Below are 20538 nucleotides of genomic sequence, written 5' to 3'. Positions count from 1 at the left end.
TTACCATGGATTTGGGGTAAGGGGTAAGAGATTAAGAGGGGATCTGAGGGGAACCTTTTTCACGTAGAGATTGGTGAGTACCTGGAATATACTGCAGGAGGGAGTGGTGGAAACAGAGTTACCGATAACATTTAAGTGTCTAGGCGAGCAGTTGCGTCACCTAGTTGGGGAAGGCTATAGGCCAAATGCTGGCAGTTAGGGTTAATACAGATGGGTGTTCACTGGTCGGCGTGGATGTGATGGGCCGAATGCCCTGCTTCGCTGCTGTATGACTCTATAAGGAAGCTTGAGGCTGAGGGATTTCTAGAAAGTAATGTTATTTTGTCAACTATCAAATCAAAATTTGATGGAGGTGAAGTGTTCATTAAAAAAAATACAAGCGGAGGTGTTGTGGAGGTTGGTCACCCTCTGCACTCCACAGTGGTTTCCTTTGTTCACTGGTTTATTTCGGTGTATGCAAGAAAATCGCTCAGCTACAGAGTTCAGGATGACTTAACAATCGCAACTTGTACAGTGATTATAGCAAAGCATAATCACGTGAGCTATATCATCTAAGGTTACACATCATAGATTTTCATGACAAATCTTCAAGCATTTTGCTATTACCTTCTGAACATCCAGATATGAGACCCTTGCCTCTGGTCAGTAAGTGATCATAATAAAACTTTCCTTTAATTCAACCAATCAATCAGTGTTATTTGTACCTGTCAGACATATTATTATAAGTAACCAAATTTAGCTTTTTGACCAGATGTGTTTCTAAAGCTATTATCTCTTTCCTTATTTCCTGCGGAGATTAATTGCTTTAGGAACAGGCTTTTGGTCCCTTTGTTTTGGAAAACTTTCCATTTGGAGCAACAAGTCAAGAAGACCTTCCCAGCCTGCTTACTTGATTACAGAAACCCTGTTTGACAATTTAATAGGACAGGAGTATTTGTTCTTTTACTGACTGCACTGATATCCTGGGTGATATTAAAAAAATATACCTTACAGTGGGATAGAGTTGTAACTTCAGATGGTTATTCACATTTTCTACTCAGTTCCAAGAATAACAAAATCAACTTTGTAAACTTGTTAATATTTAGCCTGATCAATGTGATCCAAGATTAAGAAAGAACAGATTGTCATTTTGTTTGTCAGTACATTTGCTCTGTTTGAATGCAGTAACCAGAAGGATGCATATGTTGAAGGAATTGATTCTTTGTGGGGCAAAAAGTGAAACGGTTCATTTTATGCTCTGTTTGCAGAATATGGAGCCAGTGAGTCGCCAGATTGGGCAGCACCTTGAGATAGAGCCGGAATGGGAGCCAGCATTCACTGTGCAAATGCATCTAAAATGTATTCTGTCCATGATTCAGGAATGGTGTGCATCTGATGTAAGTACTGTGATTTTGCCTTTCTATGTGTAAATAAGCTTTCCAGTTTACCATGCTACAGCAGTTGAAAGAAAAAAACATAACTGTAACCTGTTTATCTCCATTCAGGACTGAACAAGCTCTGTGTCTGCATCAGCTATTCATTGTAGAATACAGATAGGTAGACATAATGTATGTTCAAAGCCCCATCTGCTGCAGTAAAGCTAATTAATGACATGTTCTGAACCCTGAGATTAGATTAAGCAGAGGCTAGAAGGTAGAGAGTACATAAACAGTAAAGCACAGCTCTAGTTGTTTGAGAGCCTGCCTTTAGAATTTCTCTCATTGTTTAGCTCTTCACAAACTGGACTGGATAGCTGTGCTATTCTAACAGGCCATGTCAATCAATAGTCAACTTTATATAAAAGGTGGTCTATGTTCTGTTTTTTGCCCTCGTACTATGCAAATCTGACATACATTGTTGCAGATTTTGTTTGCTTTACATTTTGGAGTTGGTCTGCAGTGGTTGTAAAGAGGTACTTCTGAGCTGGGAACTCTCCATTATTAGATCTTCCGATCATTTTGGAATTTTACCAGAAGAGGGAAATTAGTTGATCAGGGGAATATTTGACACCAACATGGAGATGAAAATGCAAAATGCTGCAAGTGCTCTGTAGGACAGGCAGCATCTGTGGAGAGAGAAACAATTAACACTTCAGTTGGTGATCCTTAAGCAGAATCAGGAAAAATCAGAACTTGAGACAAGTTTGAAGTTGGAAAGAAAAAGGTGAGGCAGAAAGAACAAAAGGAAAGGTTGGGGTTAGTGTGGCGACCACATAATGTTTGCTAATTTCCAACATAGAGTAGCATAGCCACGTCCATGCTGATCTTTTTTGCCCATCTGCACTAATCCCAGTTGGCCATGTTGGGACCACATCCTCTATGCCTTGCTTATATCTGTCGAAATATCTCTTAGGCATAGTGATTGTATCTAATTCTACCACCTCCAGCAGGTAGATATCAATGACTCTCAATGTTTTTTAAAAAAAAACAATTCCCCACAAATCCCCTTTAAAGCTCCTTCCTCCCACCTTAAACCAATGTCCAGATGAAGGGTTTCGGCTCAGAACATCAACTATTTCCCTCCATAGATGCTGCCTGACCCGCTGAGTTCCTCCAGCTTCTTGTTTGTTGCTTTGTAATATTTAATGTAGTTTTATTATGGCACCATATGTCCATTGTAAGACTTGTGTAGTCATTGCCAGGAGAATTCTTTTAACTTCCTTGCACACTCCTCCCACTCTCATCATTGTAAAAGGGAGATTAGATTTTTGGTTCCTTGAAAGAAATAGAATGGAAATATACATTTGTCATACCTTTCACAACTTCATAATATTCCAAAGTTGCTTACAGCCAGTTTAAAAACTTCGGACAATTAGGAATTGTTGGAATGTTGTCCTTGTGAGTGGTGTCAGTTAGCCCATTGAAGTTATTCCAGACCAGATCTCCCAAATCAGACAGATGATGAAGTCCTGTCACAACCCTCAGAAATTTCCAGTGGAAATTTCCAGGTTGTTCTTGAGAGGGAAAAATCATACTTGCCATCCACTGAGGTCTCCACTTGGAGGATTGGAAGAGATTTACCATTGGCACTGATTTGATCAATCTTAAATTTTAAATTTTTAAATTTTATTTACAGCATGGTAACAGGCCCTTTCAGCCCAACGAGTCCGCGCTGCCCATTTTAAACCCCGAATTAACCTACCCGTACGTCTTTAGAATGTGGGAGGAAACCGGAGCACCTGGAGGAAACCCACACAGACACGGGAGAATGTACAAACTCCTTATAGACAGCGACGGGAATCGAACCCCAATCGCTGGCGCTGTAATAGCGTCGCGCTAACTGCTAAGCTACCGCTAAGCTAAATCTGATCAATTTAGGTTGTTGCCTCCCAATAATTTGAGTGAACCTAGAGATATCACTGGATTTAGGATACTGCAAGCTTACTAAATTCAGTTTATTTCTTACCACTCCTATATCCAATATAGATAACTTATTGTTTTCAACTTCATAAAGGCAAATATAAAACTGCCTCGTTCCTCAGTAATCCCCGGTTGGACATTATTTCTGGATAGGTTTTGTGTTTAAACACAGAACAGTACAACACTTTAGCCCATGATGCCTGTGCCGACCATGACGCCAATCTAAACTGCACATCTAGCTGCACATGATCTATATCCTTCCATTCTCTGCCTGTTTATGAGCCTGTCTAAAACCCTCTTAAACATTCCTGTTGTATCTGCTTCCACCACCTCCCCTGGCAGCACATCCCAGGCACCTGCAACTCTGTGTTTCCAAAAAAAAAACTTGCCTCGTAAACTTCCTTTAAGCTTTCCCCTCTCGCATTAAACCTATGCCCTCTAGTATTTGACATTTCCACCCTGAGGAAAAAGACTCTGACTCTACCCTGTCTTTGCCTCTCATAATTTTATAAACTTCTATCAGGTCACCTCTCAGCCTCTGATGCTCCAAAGAAAACAATCCAAGTTTGCCCAACCTCTCGTTATTGCTAATACTCTCTAATCCAGGCAGCATCCTGGTGAATCTCTTCGCATTCTGTTACTGCACTCTCTCTGTAGCTGTGACACTTTACTCTGTACTGTTACTGTTTTTACCTGTACTACATCAATGCACTCTGTACTAACTCAATGTAACTGCACTATGTGATGAATTGACCTGTACGATCGGTATGCAAGACAAGTTTTTCACTGTACTTTGGTACAAGTGACGATAAACCAATAGCAATACCAAAGCCTTCACATCCTTCCTGTAGTGTGGTGACCAGAACTGGACACAATACCCCAAATGTGGCCTGACCAAAGTTTTATACAGCTGCAACATGACTTCCTGACTTTTATACTTAGCGGCCCAACTGATGGCAAGAAGTATGCTGTATACCTCCTTTACCACCCTGTCTACTTGTGTTCCCACTTTCAGAAAGCTATGGACCTGCACCCCAAGATCCCTTTGTACATCAATGCTCCTGAGGATCCTGCCATTTACTGTATACTCTTGCATTTGACCTTCCACAGCGCAACACCTCACCCTTGTCCAGATTAATCTCCGTCTGCCATTTTTCTGCCCACATTTCCAACTAGTCTATATCCTGCTGTAACTTTTGACAATCTTCCTCACTATCCACAAGTCTGCCAACTTTTGGTATCGTCTGCAAATTTACAAATTGCCCCACCTACATTTTTGTCCAAATCACTTATATGATCAGTACAGCACAAGAACAGGCCTTGTGACCTATGATGATATATATCATAACAAAAGTTCCAGCACTGATCTGTGTGGAACACCACTGGTCACAGGCCTCCAGTCAGAGTAACACCCCTCCACCACTATTCTCTATGGCCAAGCCAGTTTTGAACTCAATCTACCAAGTCACCATGGATCCTAGTTAGTGGAATAGTAACAAGATGATAGCTCACTAGCTGCAAAGACAGAAAAACAGAGATTAAAATGTAGTTCATTGTGGGAGACAGGGTCTCGAGGAGATGTGCTTGGATTGTTGCTTCCAGTTTATCTTAATATATATTAAGATAAAACTAAATTGGAAGGCTTATCTAGGAGGACTCCCAACAAAGAAGGCATGTATAAGCTTGCAAACTAGGCATGTAAATGAGATCATGCAATGCTTCAAGATAATCTAAATGGGGTAGAAGAGCTAAGGGATCTGGACTGCAAATACCAAATCGCTGAAAGTTGTGACATGATAAAGTTGCAACAAGTACAAAAGAAACACATTTATAGAGGAACTGAATTGAGAGTCACCAAAGCTTTGCTAAACCTACACTGAATCTTGTTTAGCCATATCTTGTGCATTGTTCCTTTGCCCTATTCTAATGAAGATAGGCACTGGAGAAGACACAACAAAAATATACAGGGCAGCACGGTAACGTAGCGGTTAGAGTGACGCTATTACAGCGCCAGTGATCGGGGTTCAATTCCCGTCGCTGTCTGTAAGGAGTTTGTACATTCTCCCGTGTCTGCGTGGGTTTCCTCCGGGTGCTCCGGTTTCCTCCCACATTGCAAAAAGATGTACGGGTAGGTTAATTTGGGTTTAAAATGGGCAGCGTGGACTTGTTGGGCCAGAAGGGCCTGTTACCATGCTGTAAATAATAAAAAGAATTGAACCAAAAATAGAAGACTGAACCTATGTGAGAAGGACTTAAAGGCCAATTTCTTTTGCTCCTGAAAAGTGAAAGCTGAAGGGGTGACCTCATAGTGTTTTGAGAGAGTGGATTTTTCCCTAGTTTGCAGGGAAAAGTAAATCAATAGTCCCCTAGAAATCAGATAGGCAACTCTTAAGCAATGTCTCTATCCAGAGAATGGTAGGAATGTGCAACTTACTAGAGTTAATGGTGAGCCAAATTAAATTGACGTTTTTAAGGGAAACCTAATAAGCACATAAGGTAGATGGCAATAGAGGGTTTTGTTCGAATCGGACAAATGGGATGAAGAGGAGTGTGAGGCTACTATGGACCAGTTAGGCAAAATATTCTTTGTGCTGAATATTTTACGTAACACCCATGGATTTAAAGAGACAATGGAAGCCTAGGTACAAAATTATCCAAGCGCCTGAAAGCAGTTCACAGCAGTTCACAACAGTTCATACTGGTGAGATGTTGACAAGGGAGCTTTACTTTGGTGATTCCTAAGAGCTACTATTGGGGACAGTGCTCCTTTAGATATATAACAGCTTCAACATGAGTCCACGGGTTTGCAGATGACCCAAGGCAGGAATTCAGGAAAGGATGAGGGGGATGTTCAGAATTGAGGAGACTTCTTCTGAGCAGGGCAGTTATCCCAGTTTCCTGACCAATATCTATCCCTCAGCCAGTGTCTCTGAAGATGATCTGGTCATTAGCAGATTGCTTGCTGTGAGACTTTCAGTACCCAAATTATAATGGCACATTTTGTGCATTATAATACTTCATTGGATGTTTTAGGACCTAATGAAGTTGTGAAAAGTAGTATACAAATGCAGCTTTCTCCCAGTGAAGAGTCTCTCTTAAAAATATTTATAGCTGGGCTGTAAAGATGCAGCTGTTGTCTGGTAACTCCTTATGACACTTGCAGTTTAAACAATCAGTCTTTCAATAATTGGTTTCATTCCCTTAAAAAAATTTTCATTCAAAAGTAAACGTTGTGGTGGAGGGAGTGCATTCAGATTGGAGGGCTGTGACTAGCGGTGTCCCGAAAGGATCTGTACTGGGACCTCTACTTTTCGTGATATTTATTAATGACTTGGATGAGGGGGCAGAAGGGTGGGTTAGCAATTTTGCAGACGACACAAAGGTCAGTGGTGTTGTGGATAGTGTGGAGGGCTGTCGAAGCTTACAGAGGGATATTGATAGGATGCAGAGCAGGCCTGACAAGTGGCAGATGGAGTTCAATCCGGAGAAGTGTGAAGTGGTACACTTTGGAAGGACAAACTCCAAGGCAGAGCACAAGGCTAATGGCAGGATTCTGGGTAATGTGGAGGAGCAGAGGGATCTGGGGTTCATAGCCACAGATCACTGAAAGTTGCCTCACAGGTGGATAGGGTAGTTAAGAAAGCTTATGGGATATTAGCTTTCATAGGTCGTGGGATCGAGTTTAAGAGCCGCGAGGTAAAGATGCAGCTCTACAAAACTCTGGTTAGACCACACTTGGAGAACTGTGTCCATTTCTGGTCGCCTCATTATAGGAAGGATGTGTAAGTGTCGGAAATGGTGCAGAAGAGATTTATCAGGATGCTGCCTGGTTTGGAGAGTATGGATTATGAGGAGAGACTAAAGGAGCTAGGGCTTTACTCTTTGGAGAGAAGGAGGATGAGGGGAGACATTAATGAGGTATACAAAATATTAAGAGGAATAGATAGAGTAGACAGCCAGCACTGCTTTCCCAGGGCACCAATGCTCAATACAAGAGGGCATGGCTTTAAAGTAATGGGTGGGAAGTTCAAGGGAGATATTAGAGGGAGGTTTTTTACCCAGAGAGGGCATGGAATGTGCTACCTGCAGTGGTGGTGGAGGCTGATACGTTGGTCAAATTCAAGAGGTTGTTAGATAAGCATATGGAGGAATTTGAAATAGACGGATATGTGGGAGGAAGGGGTTAGATAATCTTAGGCGTGGTTTAAGGGTCGGCACAATATGGTGGGCCGAAGGGCCTGTATTGTGCTGTACTGTTCTATGGTTCTATGGAATTTATGGGGGTAGAAGGGGAAAGTAGATTTGAGATAAAAAATTATATGAAATAGCAGAGCAGACTCTAATGAGCTGGAAGGCTTACTCCTTCTCCTATTTATATTATTTCTTATGTATACGTGCAGGAGCAAGTTCTTCTTCGAGCCTACAAGGAGTGCCACCGTGTTTTGTCCCAGTGTTCTAATGAGTGCAGTCAACGCAATGCAAGGAAGCAGTACAACACTCTGACTATGTGTGGTCACTCCATCAGCTTGAAACGCTATTTGGTATCTCGAGAGTCTGTCAGTATTCACCTTCCCCTATCCAGGCTCCTTGCAGGTTGGTTTAAGGAAATTGCCTCACTGGCTTCATAAAAGGAATGACTTGAGTGCAGCAAGATTGAGTATCCTGGATAATATTGTGATATGGTAGCAGAGTGAGGGAGACTATCTAGTTCCCAGTAGCATGGATTAAAATACACTGTGCCTCTTTACAATGGAAACCATTAACCTAAACCCTGATTTGTTGAGGCAACCCACCATGTTATTCTATGTGTGCTCTTATTATGCAAGTAAATTGGTGGTGTTTATGTTAATTATGTAATCAATTCAACAGGAGATTATGATGGCATCAATATTTTTAATTATTTAAACCCATTATATGCATTAACAAGGTAATTAATACAAATAATGCTATTGCCCCAATCCTTGGGTGAAAAATGCCCATATATTGAATTTGTTTGTTTTTGCTTTTCTATTTCCAGCCTATACAACCAATTTATGGTCATGTCTCTCTAAGTTGTTGCTCCCTGGACCTTTTCCAGAAAACACTACAAAGGGAAATGCAATAGGGTAGTTTAGGTGATAGGCAAATACAGCTGTCTAGTGAGTGTTACAAAGCAAACATACTGTTTTTTTTATTGGCATTACGAATATTCTCTCCTAAAGGACAGCTGCACATCAAATGTGGGATGGGGAGAGGCTCCTTTATAATTAACAAAACACTGAACAGCCAACACCACCTCTACTGACTTCTCAAAATTGCTATTTAAAGCTGATTCTTAGTGGTATCTTCCCCACTTGGCACCCCTCTTAATCTTACATTTCTCAATGAATTTTAAAGGAGTATCCTAGTTGAGCTTTTTCTCCAGACTTTTCCCTTTTCCCAAAGCAATTAGATGAGTTTCAACCTAGCACTATATCTTGGCTGAGATCAGCAACTCACCAGAGACCAGAACACTTGGAACCTTTTACGTGGCTCATATCATCTTCATGGACTGTGCTTGTGAAGGAAGACTGAACCCTTGATTTGAAAATGTAACCAAGTATGAATTCTGGTATTTTGAGATATAGATCAGTTTGGAAAGACTAGTTTATTTTTTTTTAAACTAGTGTATTAGTTACAGGCACTGTGAGTGCCTTTATATTTTTACGCTTTCAGTATGGTATGGGTATAAGGATTCAAGGTATAAATAATATGTAGATATGTAAATAATTTACATAAATCTCAATAACATGGAGTACGTGGAAGTAATTGCAAGGCAGCAGTCTAATCCACAAATATTTATGATGCAAACTAAGATAGCACTTTGTTTTTTTTTGAAGTTATGGAAGCAGTTTTACACCAGTGTACATTTTGTTTTCTGAAGTTCTCTGTATGATTTGTACTAAATCATGGCAGCATTCAGTACTTAATACCAGGAAATTGACAAAGTGGCAATTTAATCAAAGGGATTATAATCAAGTGTGATGGTGCGCATATAATAATGCCCTTTGTATGTCCAATATTATAATGCCCTTTAAAATATGGGAAAATGCACACCAGATTCGAGATTTTGCTTTTCCCTGTGTTTTGCCCAACTGGTGTTCATTGGGGGGAGAGAGTGGCTGTTACAGGATTATAGCTGCTGGCACTGGTTGGAGTGATATTGATTAATTTATTCATGGGGTGTGGACATCACTGGCCAGGCCAGCATTTACTGTTCATCCCTAATCACCCCCTGAGCATTCATTCCCTTCACTTACACACAATGTACCATCTACAAATGTGCTGAAATTACATGCTGAGACTTCTTTGACAGTACCTCTCATACCTATAACCTCTCCCAATTAGAATGACAAGGGCAGCAGGCATGTGGAAATACCACCACCTGCAAGATTTTAGCCAAGTTGGAAAAATATCACAATTCCTTCATCTCCACTAGGTCTAAATCCGGAACTCCCTACCTAGCAGCATTGTCACCACCAATAGGACTGCAGTGGTTCATGAAGGTGACTTACCACACCACCTCCAATTAGAACATGAGAACGTTACCCATAGGAGCAGCTAGTAAACCATTCTGGAGAGGTCAGTCTGGGTGTTCCCAAATCAGAAACCATGGATGAACCAGGAGATCCACTCCCTGTTGAAGACCAGGTCTGTGGCATTCAAATCGTGTGATCCTGTTCCATACAAGAAATCGAGATATGACCTTTGTAAAGCTCTCAGGAATGCCAAGAGACAATACCAGTCCAAAATCAAGTCCCAGACCAGCTGTCAGTTGTGACAGGGCATACGTGCTATAATGGGCTACAACACAAAGTTGAGCAGCATTGCATCCCTTCCCGATGAGCTTAACGCATTCTATGCACGTTTTGAACAGAAGGGGAATGGAATGTTACCACCCGCCCTGATAGCCTCCAATGCACCTGTACCCATAGTAACAGTGGCAGACATCAGATCAATCTTCCAGAGGGTGAACCTGCAGAAAGCATCTGGCCCAGATGGAGTCCCCAGCCATATCCTTGGATCCTGCACATATTAGCTGGCGGGGATATTTGCAGACATTTTTAACCTCTCCCTACTTCAATCTGAGGTTCCCATTTGCTTTAAGAAGACCACTATCATCCTGGTACCCAAGAAAGATAAGGTAACATGCCTCAATGACTATCTCCCAGTGACTCGGACATCCACCATCATGAAGTGCTTTGAGAGGCTGGTCATGGCACACGTTAACTCTGGCCTCTCAGGCAACCTCGACCCACTGCAATTTGTCTACTGCTGAAACAAGTCTACAGTGGATGCCATCTCCCTGGCCCTATATTCATTTTTGGAGCATGTGGATAATAAAGGCACCAATGTCAGACTACTATTTATTGACTACAGCTCTGCCTTCAATACCATAATTCCAAGCAAACTCATCTCCAAATTCCTCGACCTGGGATTCAACACCTCCCTTTGCATCTGGATACTTGACCTCCTGCCCAACAGACTGCAATCAGTGAGGAAAGACAGCAACACCCCCACCACAATTATTCTCAACAATGGTGCCCCACAAGACTCAGCCCCCTACTTTACTCTCTATACACTCACGACTGCTTGGACAGATTCTGCTCTAACTCCGTCTACAAGTTTGCAGATGACACCATTGTGGTGGGCTGAGTCTCAAATAATGATGAGTTGGAGTACAGGAAGGAGATAGAGAGCCTCATGGTTTGGTATCATGACAACAACCTTTCTCTCAATGTCAGCAAAACAAAAGAGCTGGTCATTGATTTCAGGAAGTGGGACAGTACACATGCACCTGTCTACATCAATGGTGCTGAGGTTGAGATGGTTGAGAGCTTTAAGTTCCTAGGAGTAAACAGCACCTGTCCTGGTCCAATTACGTAGATGCCATGGCCAAGAAAGTGCACAAGCGCTTCTACTTCCTCAGGAGGCTAAAGAAATTTAGCATGTCCCTGTTGACGCTCACCAATTTTTATAGATGTACCATAGAAAGCATCCTATCCAGATGCATCATGGCTTGGTATGGCTCTGACCGAGACTGCAAGAAACTGCAGGGAACTGTGGACACAGCACAGCACATCACAAAAACCAGCCTCCCCTCCAGTGACTCTTGTTACGGATTACGTTACTATTTGGTGAATGTCCCTTTAAGACATAGCACAGTAGTATGTGTGTGTGTGGTGTGATTACAACAACAACAGGAAATAACGATGTGCTGACATTTTGGAACAGTCAGTCAGAGAAGAGAGAGAGGGAGAGAGACACCCTGCCTGCTGGTCTCTGTATCGATGGATGAAAAACAGTAACTGTGTCTGTCACTACAATCCACATATGGATTTTTGGAATAATCCAGTGGAGTCCACTTTGTTATTAACCTGTAGAAGGAAACGGGTATTTGTGTGGACGGCCACGTCTCAAATGCCTTTGGGGTGGCAGATACTTTGGAACAAAGCAGTGAAGATCATCAGTGACCGAGGTGTCATATGGGTTCCATCGTGGAACATTTGGGTTTTGTAATTTCTCTCTTTTTTCCTCTCTACATCTTCTCTTCAGTCAGCGATGGTTTTGCAGAAGCCTCTGCTCGCGTTTCACCTTATGGCTTGCTGAACTGAACTGTGAGAACTATTCCTGGGCTTGGAATTTGGGAATTTGCCACACACACACTTCGGGTTTAATTTTTGGGGTTAATGTTTGATATCTAACATTTTTACTTCTAACATTCTACCATTTTTGTTTTTATTTTTCTTATAAGTAGTTATTAATAAAATAGTTTCTAACACTTACATATGACTTGGTGTGTTTCTTTTGTTGCTGGTATGTAACGCTCCGTCTATACTTCTCGCTGCCTTGGTAAAGTAGTCAATGTAATCAAAGACCCCTCCCACCCCAGGCTTTCTCTCTCCTTCCCCTCCCACCACCACCACCACCCCCCACCTCCCCACTCCATTAGACAGAAGATGCAAAAACCTGAAAGCAAGTACCACTAGGCTCAAGGACCGCTTCTATCCTGCTAGTTATGAGCCTATTGAGCATATCTCTTGTACAATAAGATGAACTCTTGACCTCACAATCTAACTCGTCACGGCCTTGCATCTTGTGTCTATCTGCACTGCTCTTTCTCTGTAACTGTAACACTATATTCTGTGTTCTGTTATTGCTTTTCCCTTGTACCACCTCAATGTATTGATGTGATAAAATGATCTGTACTGATGACATGCAAAACAAAGTTTTTCACTGTACCTCGGTACATGTGACAATAATAAACCAATTTACCATTCAACCCCTCAAACCTGTTCTGCCATTCAAGAAGGTCATGGCTGATCTTCTACCTCAAACTCCGTTTTCCTTGCTATCCCTTAATTCCTTTAATACCCAGAAATACATTAATTTCAGTTTTAATCCAGTCAATCAATGACTGGGCCTTCACAGCCCACCAGCGTAGAAAATCCCAGAGGTTCACCACCCACTGCAAGAGGAAATTGTTCCTCAGTCCTAAATGGTCTTCCCTGAGTCTGAGGCACTGATTCTTAACTTTAGACTTCCCAACCAGAGAACGCTTCCTCCCTGCCTCCACCCAGTCGAGACAGTTTTATATGTTTCAGTGAGATTATTAAGGATGAGAAGATGGTGACAAAAATGAAACTTGGTGGCTTGGTAGGCCATTTGAGAGGGCAGTTAAGAGTACCCACGTTGATGGGTCTGGAATTGCGTACAAGCCAGACAAAATAAGTAATGGTAGAACAGATTTTATTTTTGTACAATATCACTGATGCTAGATTTTGATTCCAGGTGTAATGAGTATTGAGAAGTTTAAATTCCTCAGCTGCCATTTGTGAGATTCAGACTTCCGTCTCTGAATCATCAACCCAGTCCTCTAGAAACCAGTCCAATAACTTAAGCACCCTACATATTATATCAGCAACATGTTGGGTATTGTGTATTATTTGGTCAACTAAAATCTAGAAATCAACTATAATCAAACTGACATAGTCTAATAGGGTACAAAGGTGCCTTCTCATAGCTTTGCCTGCTTTGATGTTCACAACAACTCGTCTTTGGGTCCTTACGCATTGCTTTGTGTTTTAGGTTTACATGTACACCTAAGCAAGAGTGGAGCAATTAACAAGCTCGAGGAGTTTGTGCCATCAGTAAGTAAAGAGCAATGTCCATTATCTATAATTCTGTCATTTATTTTGGATTGATATTTATGCTGGACACCAGGAAATTTGAAAATGTTTTACAACTTCCCAACTTGATGCACTGGCAGGGTTTGTCTCTGAATCCATCCTCTCAAACAAAAATGCCCTGGTTGATAAAGGGGAAGGTTTCAAATTATATAACGTGGTGAAATCAGCAGCTTGCTCACATGCATCTGATGTGCCTGTCCTTGCCACACTACCTGTGGCAGAAGCATCTGTTCCTGATAGAAGTGACAACTGTGCAGTCCTTGTGAAGACTAAGTCCCATCTTCACACTGAGGACACCCACTGTTGTGTTGGACCAAAGCACTGAATTGTAGAGGTGAGATGAGAGTGACTGTCCTTGACATCAAGGCAGTATTCAACTGAGTGTGGCATGAAGGAACCCTGGGAAAACCAAATCAATGGACATCAAGGATAAAACACTCCAGTGGTGTCCGAGGCCCAAACATCTACTGTTGCGTCAAAGACTTTCCTTCCATCATTTCAGAAATAGACGTGTTTGTGATAATTGCACAATGTTCAATTCCATCTGTAATCCTCAACAAGTAAAGCAGTAATTGCAATCCTGCAGCAAGACATGAACAACTTTCAGGCATTGGTTGATAAGTACCAAGTAACATCCGTGCAACAAAAGAGCCAGATAGTGACCATCCCCAACAACAGGACATCTAAATATCTATGCTTGTCATTCAATGCCATTACTATCTTGAATCCTGCACCATCAACATCCTGAAGATTGTGATTGAATGTTGCATAACAAGTGACTCACCACCTTTCCATTCACTTGCAAGGCACAAGTCTGAAATTTGAATACTCTTTAGCTGCCTGGTTGATGGGACCTCCAAGAACTCTGGAGAAATTCTACACAACCAAGCACAAAACCAACCTATCTGATTACTATCCTATCCTCCTCCCTATATATTCATTCCCTCCACAGCCAATGCACCGTGTCTGCAGTGTGTATCACCTACATAATGTACTGCAGTTATGTGCCTATTCTATTTTGACAGCGTCTCCCAAAACCTGAAACTTCTGCACCGAGAAGGACAAGGGCAGCAGATGCATGGGAACACCACTATCTGCAGCTTTCCCTCTAGGCTCTCTGATTTGGAATTATAATGCCTTCCTTCATTGTCATTGAGTCTAAGTCCTGGAACTCCCTCCCCAACAGCATTGAGGGAGCACCTTCACCACATCTTCATCAGCAGTTGAAGCTGCTGGCTTATTACCAGCTTCTCCACATTGTATAGGGATGGGTGATCTATGCTGGCTTTGCTAGTAATGTTTAGATCTGAATTTTTTTTTAAGTAAGCAAACTAAATGCCTTATCAAATCATTTTATTAAATCTTTGGTGACTTTTTGTGCTTTTATTAAATGATGCACGTTAAACCTGGTTTTATGGTTGCAAAATTTCTACATTTAATCATGATAGATTTGGTACTTATTTTTGAATGTCTTCTTTAAAGTATAAAGTGCAACTGTTTTTGCTTCCCTGTTTTTGTAACTGCACTTGCTATAGAAACTGAGCTTAGACAAACAATTCCATGTACCACAACTTCAAAGTTTCTAGCATGTTTTGGCCATTTTTTCTAAGCCTTTTTTGAGTCATGAACTTGTATTCATTAAAATGTTTGGAGAAGTTGTATGAATGTAAACTTGCACACCGTTGATATTGTTCATGTTGGCACTAGTGGGACAGTTGGTAGAATGGTATCACATTTACAAAAGTTGGATCTTGAAGCATGTTCTTGGGCGATGATGACTACTTAATATACCAATTCTTGCAGTCGGAATTTCATGTTGAAAAGCTGATGGACTACCCATTGCGATGCTTGGTGCTGATGTCTCAAGTCTCAGCTGAAATGTGGAGAAGAAATGGATTTTCCTTAGTAAATCAGGTATTGTACAAGTGTTGACTTGTTACATAGAACATAGAGAAACTACAGCACAATTCAGGCCCTTCGGCCCACAAAACTGTGCTGAACATGTCCCTACCCTAGAAATTACTAGGCTTACCCATAGCCCTCTATTTTTCTCAGCTCCATGTACCTGTCTAACAGTCTCTTGAAAGACTCTATCGTATCAGCCTCCACCGCCATTGCCGGCAGCCCATTCCACGCACTCACCACTCTCTGAGTAAAAGAACTTACCCCTGACATCTCCCCTATACCTACTCCCCAGCACCTTAAACTTATGTCCTCTTGTGGCCACCATTTCAGCCCTGGGGAAAAACCTCTGACTATCTACCCGGTCAATACCTCTCATCATCTTATGTACCTCTATCAGGTCCCCCTCTCATCCTCCATCGCTCTAAGGAGAAAAGGCCGAGTTCACTCAGCCTGCTTCATTAGGCATGCTCCGCATTCCAGGCAGCATCCTTGTAAATCTCCTGTGTACCCTTTCTATGGCTTCCACATCCTGCCTGTAGTGAGGTGACCAGAACTTAGCATAGTACTCCAAGTGGGGTCTGACCAGGGACCTATATAGCTGCAACAAGACCTCTCAGCTCCTAAATTCAATTCCCTGATTGATGAAGCACAATACACCATATGCCGCCTTAACTACAGAGTCAACCTGCGCAGCTGCTTTGAGCGTCCTATGGACTCGGACCCCAAGATCCCTCTGATCCTCCACACTGCCAAGAGTCCTACCATTAATACTATATTCTGCCATTATATTTGACCTACCAAAATGAACCACTTCACACTTATCTGGGTTGAACTGCATCTGCCACTTCTCAGCCCAACTTTGCATCCTATCTATGTCCCTCTGTAACCTCTGACAGCCCTCCAAACTATCCACAACACCCCCAACCTTTGTGTCATCCGCAAACTTACTAACCCACCCATCCACTTCCTCATCCAGGTCGTTTATAAAAATCACAAAGAGCAAGGGTCCCAGTACAGATCCCTGAGTTACTTGTGTGAAAAAATTGTTACTGACCATTTCAGATTGTAGACCCTATTTGCACAAGAAAATAAAGTGAGTAAGGAAGTTGTAACTTGGCCACATGTGGGTGTATGTTCATTATTCCACTACAGTCTGTTTCTAATCTTGGGAGTACTTCTGAGGAATTTACAAATGGAACCCGATCACTTGGTTCCCAGGAGCAAGAGAGGTAGAGGTCACTTTTGAGGTGTGAAACCATGGAGATCTGAGAATGAAGAGATCAAAGAAGGCAACTGCATCATATTACAACTTGCAAACAAAATTCTTTTCAATTTTAATTTGGCAAGTTTGGTGGTAAATTTAAACAAATTGAAATGCAGTAAATCTTGTCTAGTTCTGCTTTTTATTATTGGGATATACTTCAACCCTCAAAATATCTAGTAACAAAATGGATATAATCTTAATGATCTGTGAATGTCTCAGAGGTTCAGGAATTGTTTTAATTCAAATTTTCATTTGGGAGCTGTCACCAGTGGGAAGTTTGGAGTTCCAGGTGATTAATGTATGTAAACTGAAAATGAATACAACAAAACTTCAAAGCAAAATAGGGCTTTGCTAAACCTATATTACAGCGCAAGGTTAATGTAGTAAAACTTATATCATTTATGAAGATGTATAGTGATTTTCTTCAATTAGTTAAAATATCAGTGTAATATGGCTGATTATTTTAAATTGCTGTTCCAATGTGCACAAATGTTAATGGAGAACACAGTGGTTACTGATGTTCATTTCCCTTCAAGGTGCATTACTACCGAAATGTAAAATGGAGGGAAGAGATGTTTGACAAAGACATAATCATGTTACAGGTACTGTTTGTCACTTACAAGCTATAAATATGAATATTCCCATTTATTCAATAAGGCAATTTACCTGTATTTGCTAAATATGGTGGATGAATTGCATGTGCTTGAGTCACAAGAACCATATGTTGTGGTAACAGAACCTGGTTAAAGTGCAGGAGTGTGTATAAATATACTTGGATACAAGATGTTCAAGAAGAATAGGAATAAAAGAAGACAGTAGATGTGACAGGATTGATTCAGGAGTTGGAGGGAGCCGAGATACTTCAGAGGTTAAGGACCTGTGAGAAAAAGCAAAAAAAAACTGCGGATGCTGGAAATCTGAAATGAAAAGAGAATGCTGGAATTACTCAGCAGATCAGCAACATCTGTGGGGAGAGAAGTGGACTTTGAGTTGGGTGATCTTTACCAGACTGGATAAGTGAGAAGACAAATGTGTTTTAAGTTGCAAAGAAACGGGAGGGGTGGAGAGAATGGAGGCAAAACATCTTTGATAGAGTGAAGAGCAAGAGAATCTGATGGAACAAATGCTGTTGGTGTCATCTGGGAGAGGGTGATGAATGTTTGTTAATAATAGCTGATTTGTCTGGAAGAGGTATAATCAAAGGGAGATGACTGAGAGCAGAGAAGAGAGGAAAGAAATACGCGGAACTGTGAGATACGAAACAGCAGTTTCTGGAAGTCTAGAATAAAAGACAATGCTGGAAATATTCAGCAGGACAGGTAGAATTAGTGGAGACTGAAAATCTGAGTCAGTATCACATATTGACCTTGCATCAGCTGGCCATTTATGAAACAAACATGAAAGGCTGGTTGTCCGAAATTGAATGTCTAGTCCTTGGGGTTGGACAGAGGATCAGGTGCTGTTCATGAGTTTACGTTGGGCCTTGTTGGAACAGTTAGGAAACTAGAGATGCAGGTCGGAGTGGGATGGAGACTTAACTTGTCAGGCAACTGGAAGTTCTAAGTCACCCTTGCAGAGTGAATTGAGATATTCTGCAACACGGTCACCAATCTGCATTTGGTTTCTCCAGTGTAAGGGAGACTGTTATTTGCACCAAAGATAATGCATTAAATTGAAAGCAACACCACTGAACTGCTGGTTTGCCTGAAAGAACTGTTTGTATCCTTTGGTGGGAAGAGACGAAGTGTAAGTATAGATGTTGTATCCCTGCGTTAGCATGGGAAGGTGCTATGAGAAGGAGAATAGTTCTTCGTGGAGATGGTTAGGGTTTAGAAACAATTAAAGTGCTGTTTCGCTACTAGGTCACCAACTTTTTACCACCAGCTGCTGGGAAGGATGTATAGATTCGGTAATTACCAAGAGGTCCAATAACTATATAATGTGGGACTTAGGCCTATCCAGTATAGAGTAGAATACTATGGTTGATTCTGCATCTTTCTTCTAAATTATCTTCAAAAGCTACATTATAAAAATGCATGTACAATGGATGAAGAATGGTTTGGGGTTGAGTTGGATTAATTTAAAGCACCTGTTTTCTTCATTGATACGAATGGAAGGGTTTGCTGAGCTGCTAACTTTGCAGCAGCATAAAGTTGCAACATAACTCCTGATAAGACATTTTGTATCACATGGATTTGATGCTGTGTGGAATGGAATCTGATACAGTAGATTTTAAGGTGTTCTTTTGGATTGTTGGGATTCCTACTACTGTCTAAATTAAACTAGGAATTGTTTGTCCAGTATCTTGAGAAATTATATTGCTGGACACAGACAATATAAACAATGGGTGTTGACTGCCAGAGTGCCATGGCACCAAAGTGAAAACTACTTTTATGTTGCAGATTGCCGCCTCTATTATGGATCCAAATCGGTTCCTAATATTTGTACTGAATAGATACGAATTATTTGAAGTCTTTTCTAAGCCTGCAGTTGCTCGAAGTAAGGTAAGATCTAAGTATCTGCAGATCTGTTGTAGCTACAAATGTACACACATACAAATTAGGAGCAGGAGTAGGTTACTTGGACACTCAACCCTGCTCTACTGTTCAATAAGGTCATGATTAATCTGAATGTGACCTTATCTCTATATTCCCACTGATGCCTGGTGACCTTTCACCCCCTTATCAGGTACTTATCCATCTCCGCCTTAAAGATATACGTGTAGCGACCCACTGTCCGAGCAAGCAAACTAGCTCGGCGGTCAAGTGGCGCGTCGTCGTAGCGGCGAGGCCCAAGATGGCGTTGGGCCTTCGTCTTCCCCAAGCAACAGGGAGAACCTGCGTGCGGGAAAAGTTTGATGATGTAGCACATACGTCATTTCCATTTTCAGTGGGCGGGAACCGTTCCTCTTAAAAGGCCCACGCAAGGGTGGAAAATAAATCAGTTTTGTTCTGCAATTCATCGACTAGTGTCTTACTTTCGCATCACGGTAGCAGCCGCTACATTGGTGACCCCGACGGTCCAAACGGATTTTGGACCCACACAATGGACGACAACGCAGCAGCCAACGCAGTGGCACTCAAGCTGCCACCTTTTGGATGCTTCGGCCCCGCGTCTGGTTCCACCAGGCCGAAGCACAATTCCAACTTCGGCAGATCATCTCCGACTCCACATGGTACTACCACGTGGTCAGCTCCCTGGACCAGGAGACACCCGCCCAGGTCGGAGACTTCATCCAGTCTCCTCCGGAGGAAGGCAAGTACCCGGCTTTCAAAGACCTTCTTATTCGGACCTACGGCCTCTCCCGTCTTGAGCACGCCACCCGCCTGCTTCATCTCGACGGCCTGGGGGACAGATCCCCATCGGCCCTGATGAACGAGATGCTGGCCTTGGCTGAGGGACACAAGCCCTGCCTGATGTTTGAACAGGCCTTCCTCGAACAACTACCCGACGACATTCACCTGCTGTTGGCCGACGCCGATTTCAGCAACCCACATGGGGTAGCCGTCTGGGCAGATGTCCTGTGGAAGGCCAAGCACGAGAGCGGGTCATCTGTCGGCCAAATTGCCAGACCACGGGCCCAACGCCTTCCTAAACCAGTCCCAGCAACCAAGCGACCACACCCCAGAAACAGACGATGACACTGGTGACCAGCTGTGTTTCTACCATTGGAGGTGGGGTGCAGAGGCCCGTCAATGCCACCTACCCTGCAAGTTTCAGGGAAACGCCAGGGCCAGCCGCCTCTGATGGCTACGGCAGCTGGCCACCAACACAGCCTCCTATTTTTTGGGACAAGCAGTCTGGATATCATTTCATCGTCGAT

At 42.2% G+C, this 20538-nt stretch overlaps 1 protein-coding gene across 1 annotated transcript in view; it reads left to right on the top strand.

The window, feature by feature from the left end:
- The window catches only part of ubr1 (ubiquitin protein ligase E3 component n-recognin 1), a 180683-nt gene that overhangs the window by 80142 nt on the left and 80003 nt on the right, over window positions 1-20538 (top strand). Inside the window, exons 14-19 of the mRNA XM_052030365.1 lie at window positions 1248-1376; window positions 7739-7931; window positions 13446-13507; window positions 15350-15460; window positions 17252-17317; window positions 19118-19219. Coding sequence (XP_051886325.1) covers window positions 1248-1376; window positions 7739-7931; window positions 13446-13507; window positions 15350-15460; window positions 17252-17317; window positions 19118-19219 — 663 coding nt within the window. The remainder of the gene's footprint in view (window positions 1-1247; window positions 1377-7738; window positions 7932-13445; window positions 13508-15349; window positions 15461-17251; window positions 17318-19117; window positions 19220-20538) is intronic.

This window comes from Pristis pectinata, chromosome 1, assembly GCF_009764475.1.
Source record: "Pristis pectinata isolate sPriPec2 chromosome 1, sPriPec2.1.pri, whole genome shotgun sequence".
In the NCBI taxonomy this organism is placed as follows: Eukaryota; Metazoa; Chordata; class Chondrichthyes; order Rhinopristiformes; family Pristidae; genus Pristis; species Pristis pectinata.
The sequence above is the reverse complement of the archived record's forward strand: the minus strand, read 5'-3'. Positions and strand labels throughout refer to the sequence as shown.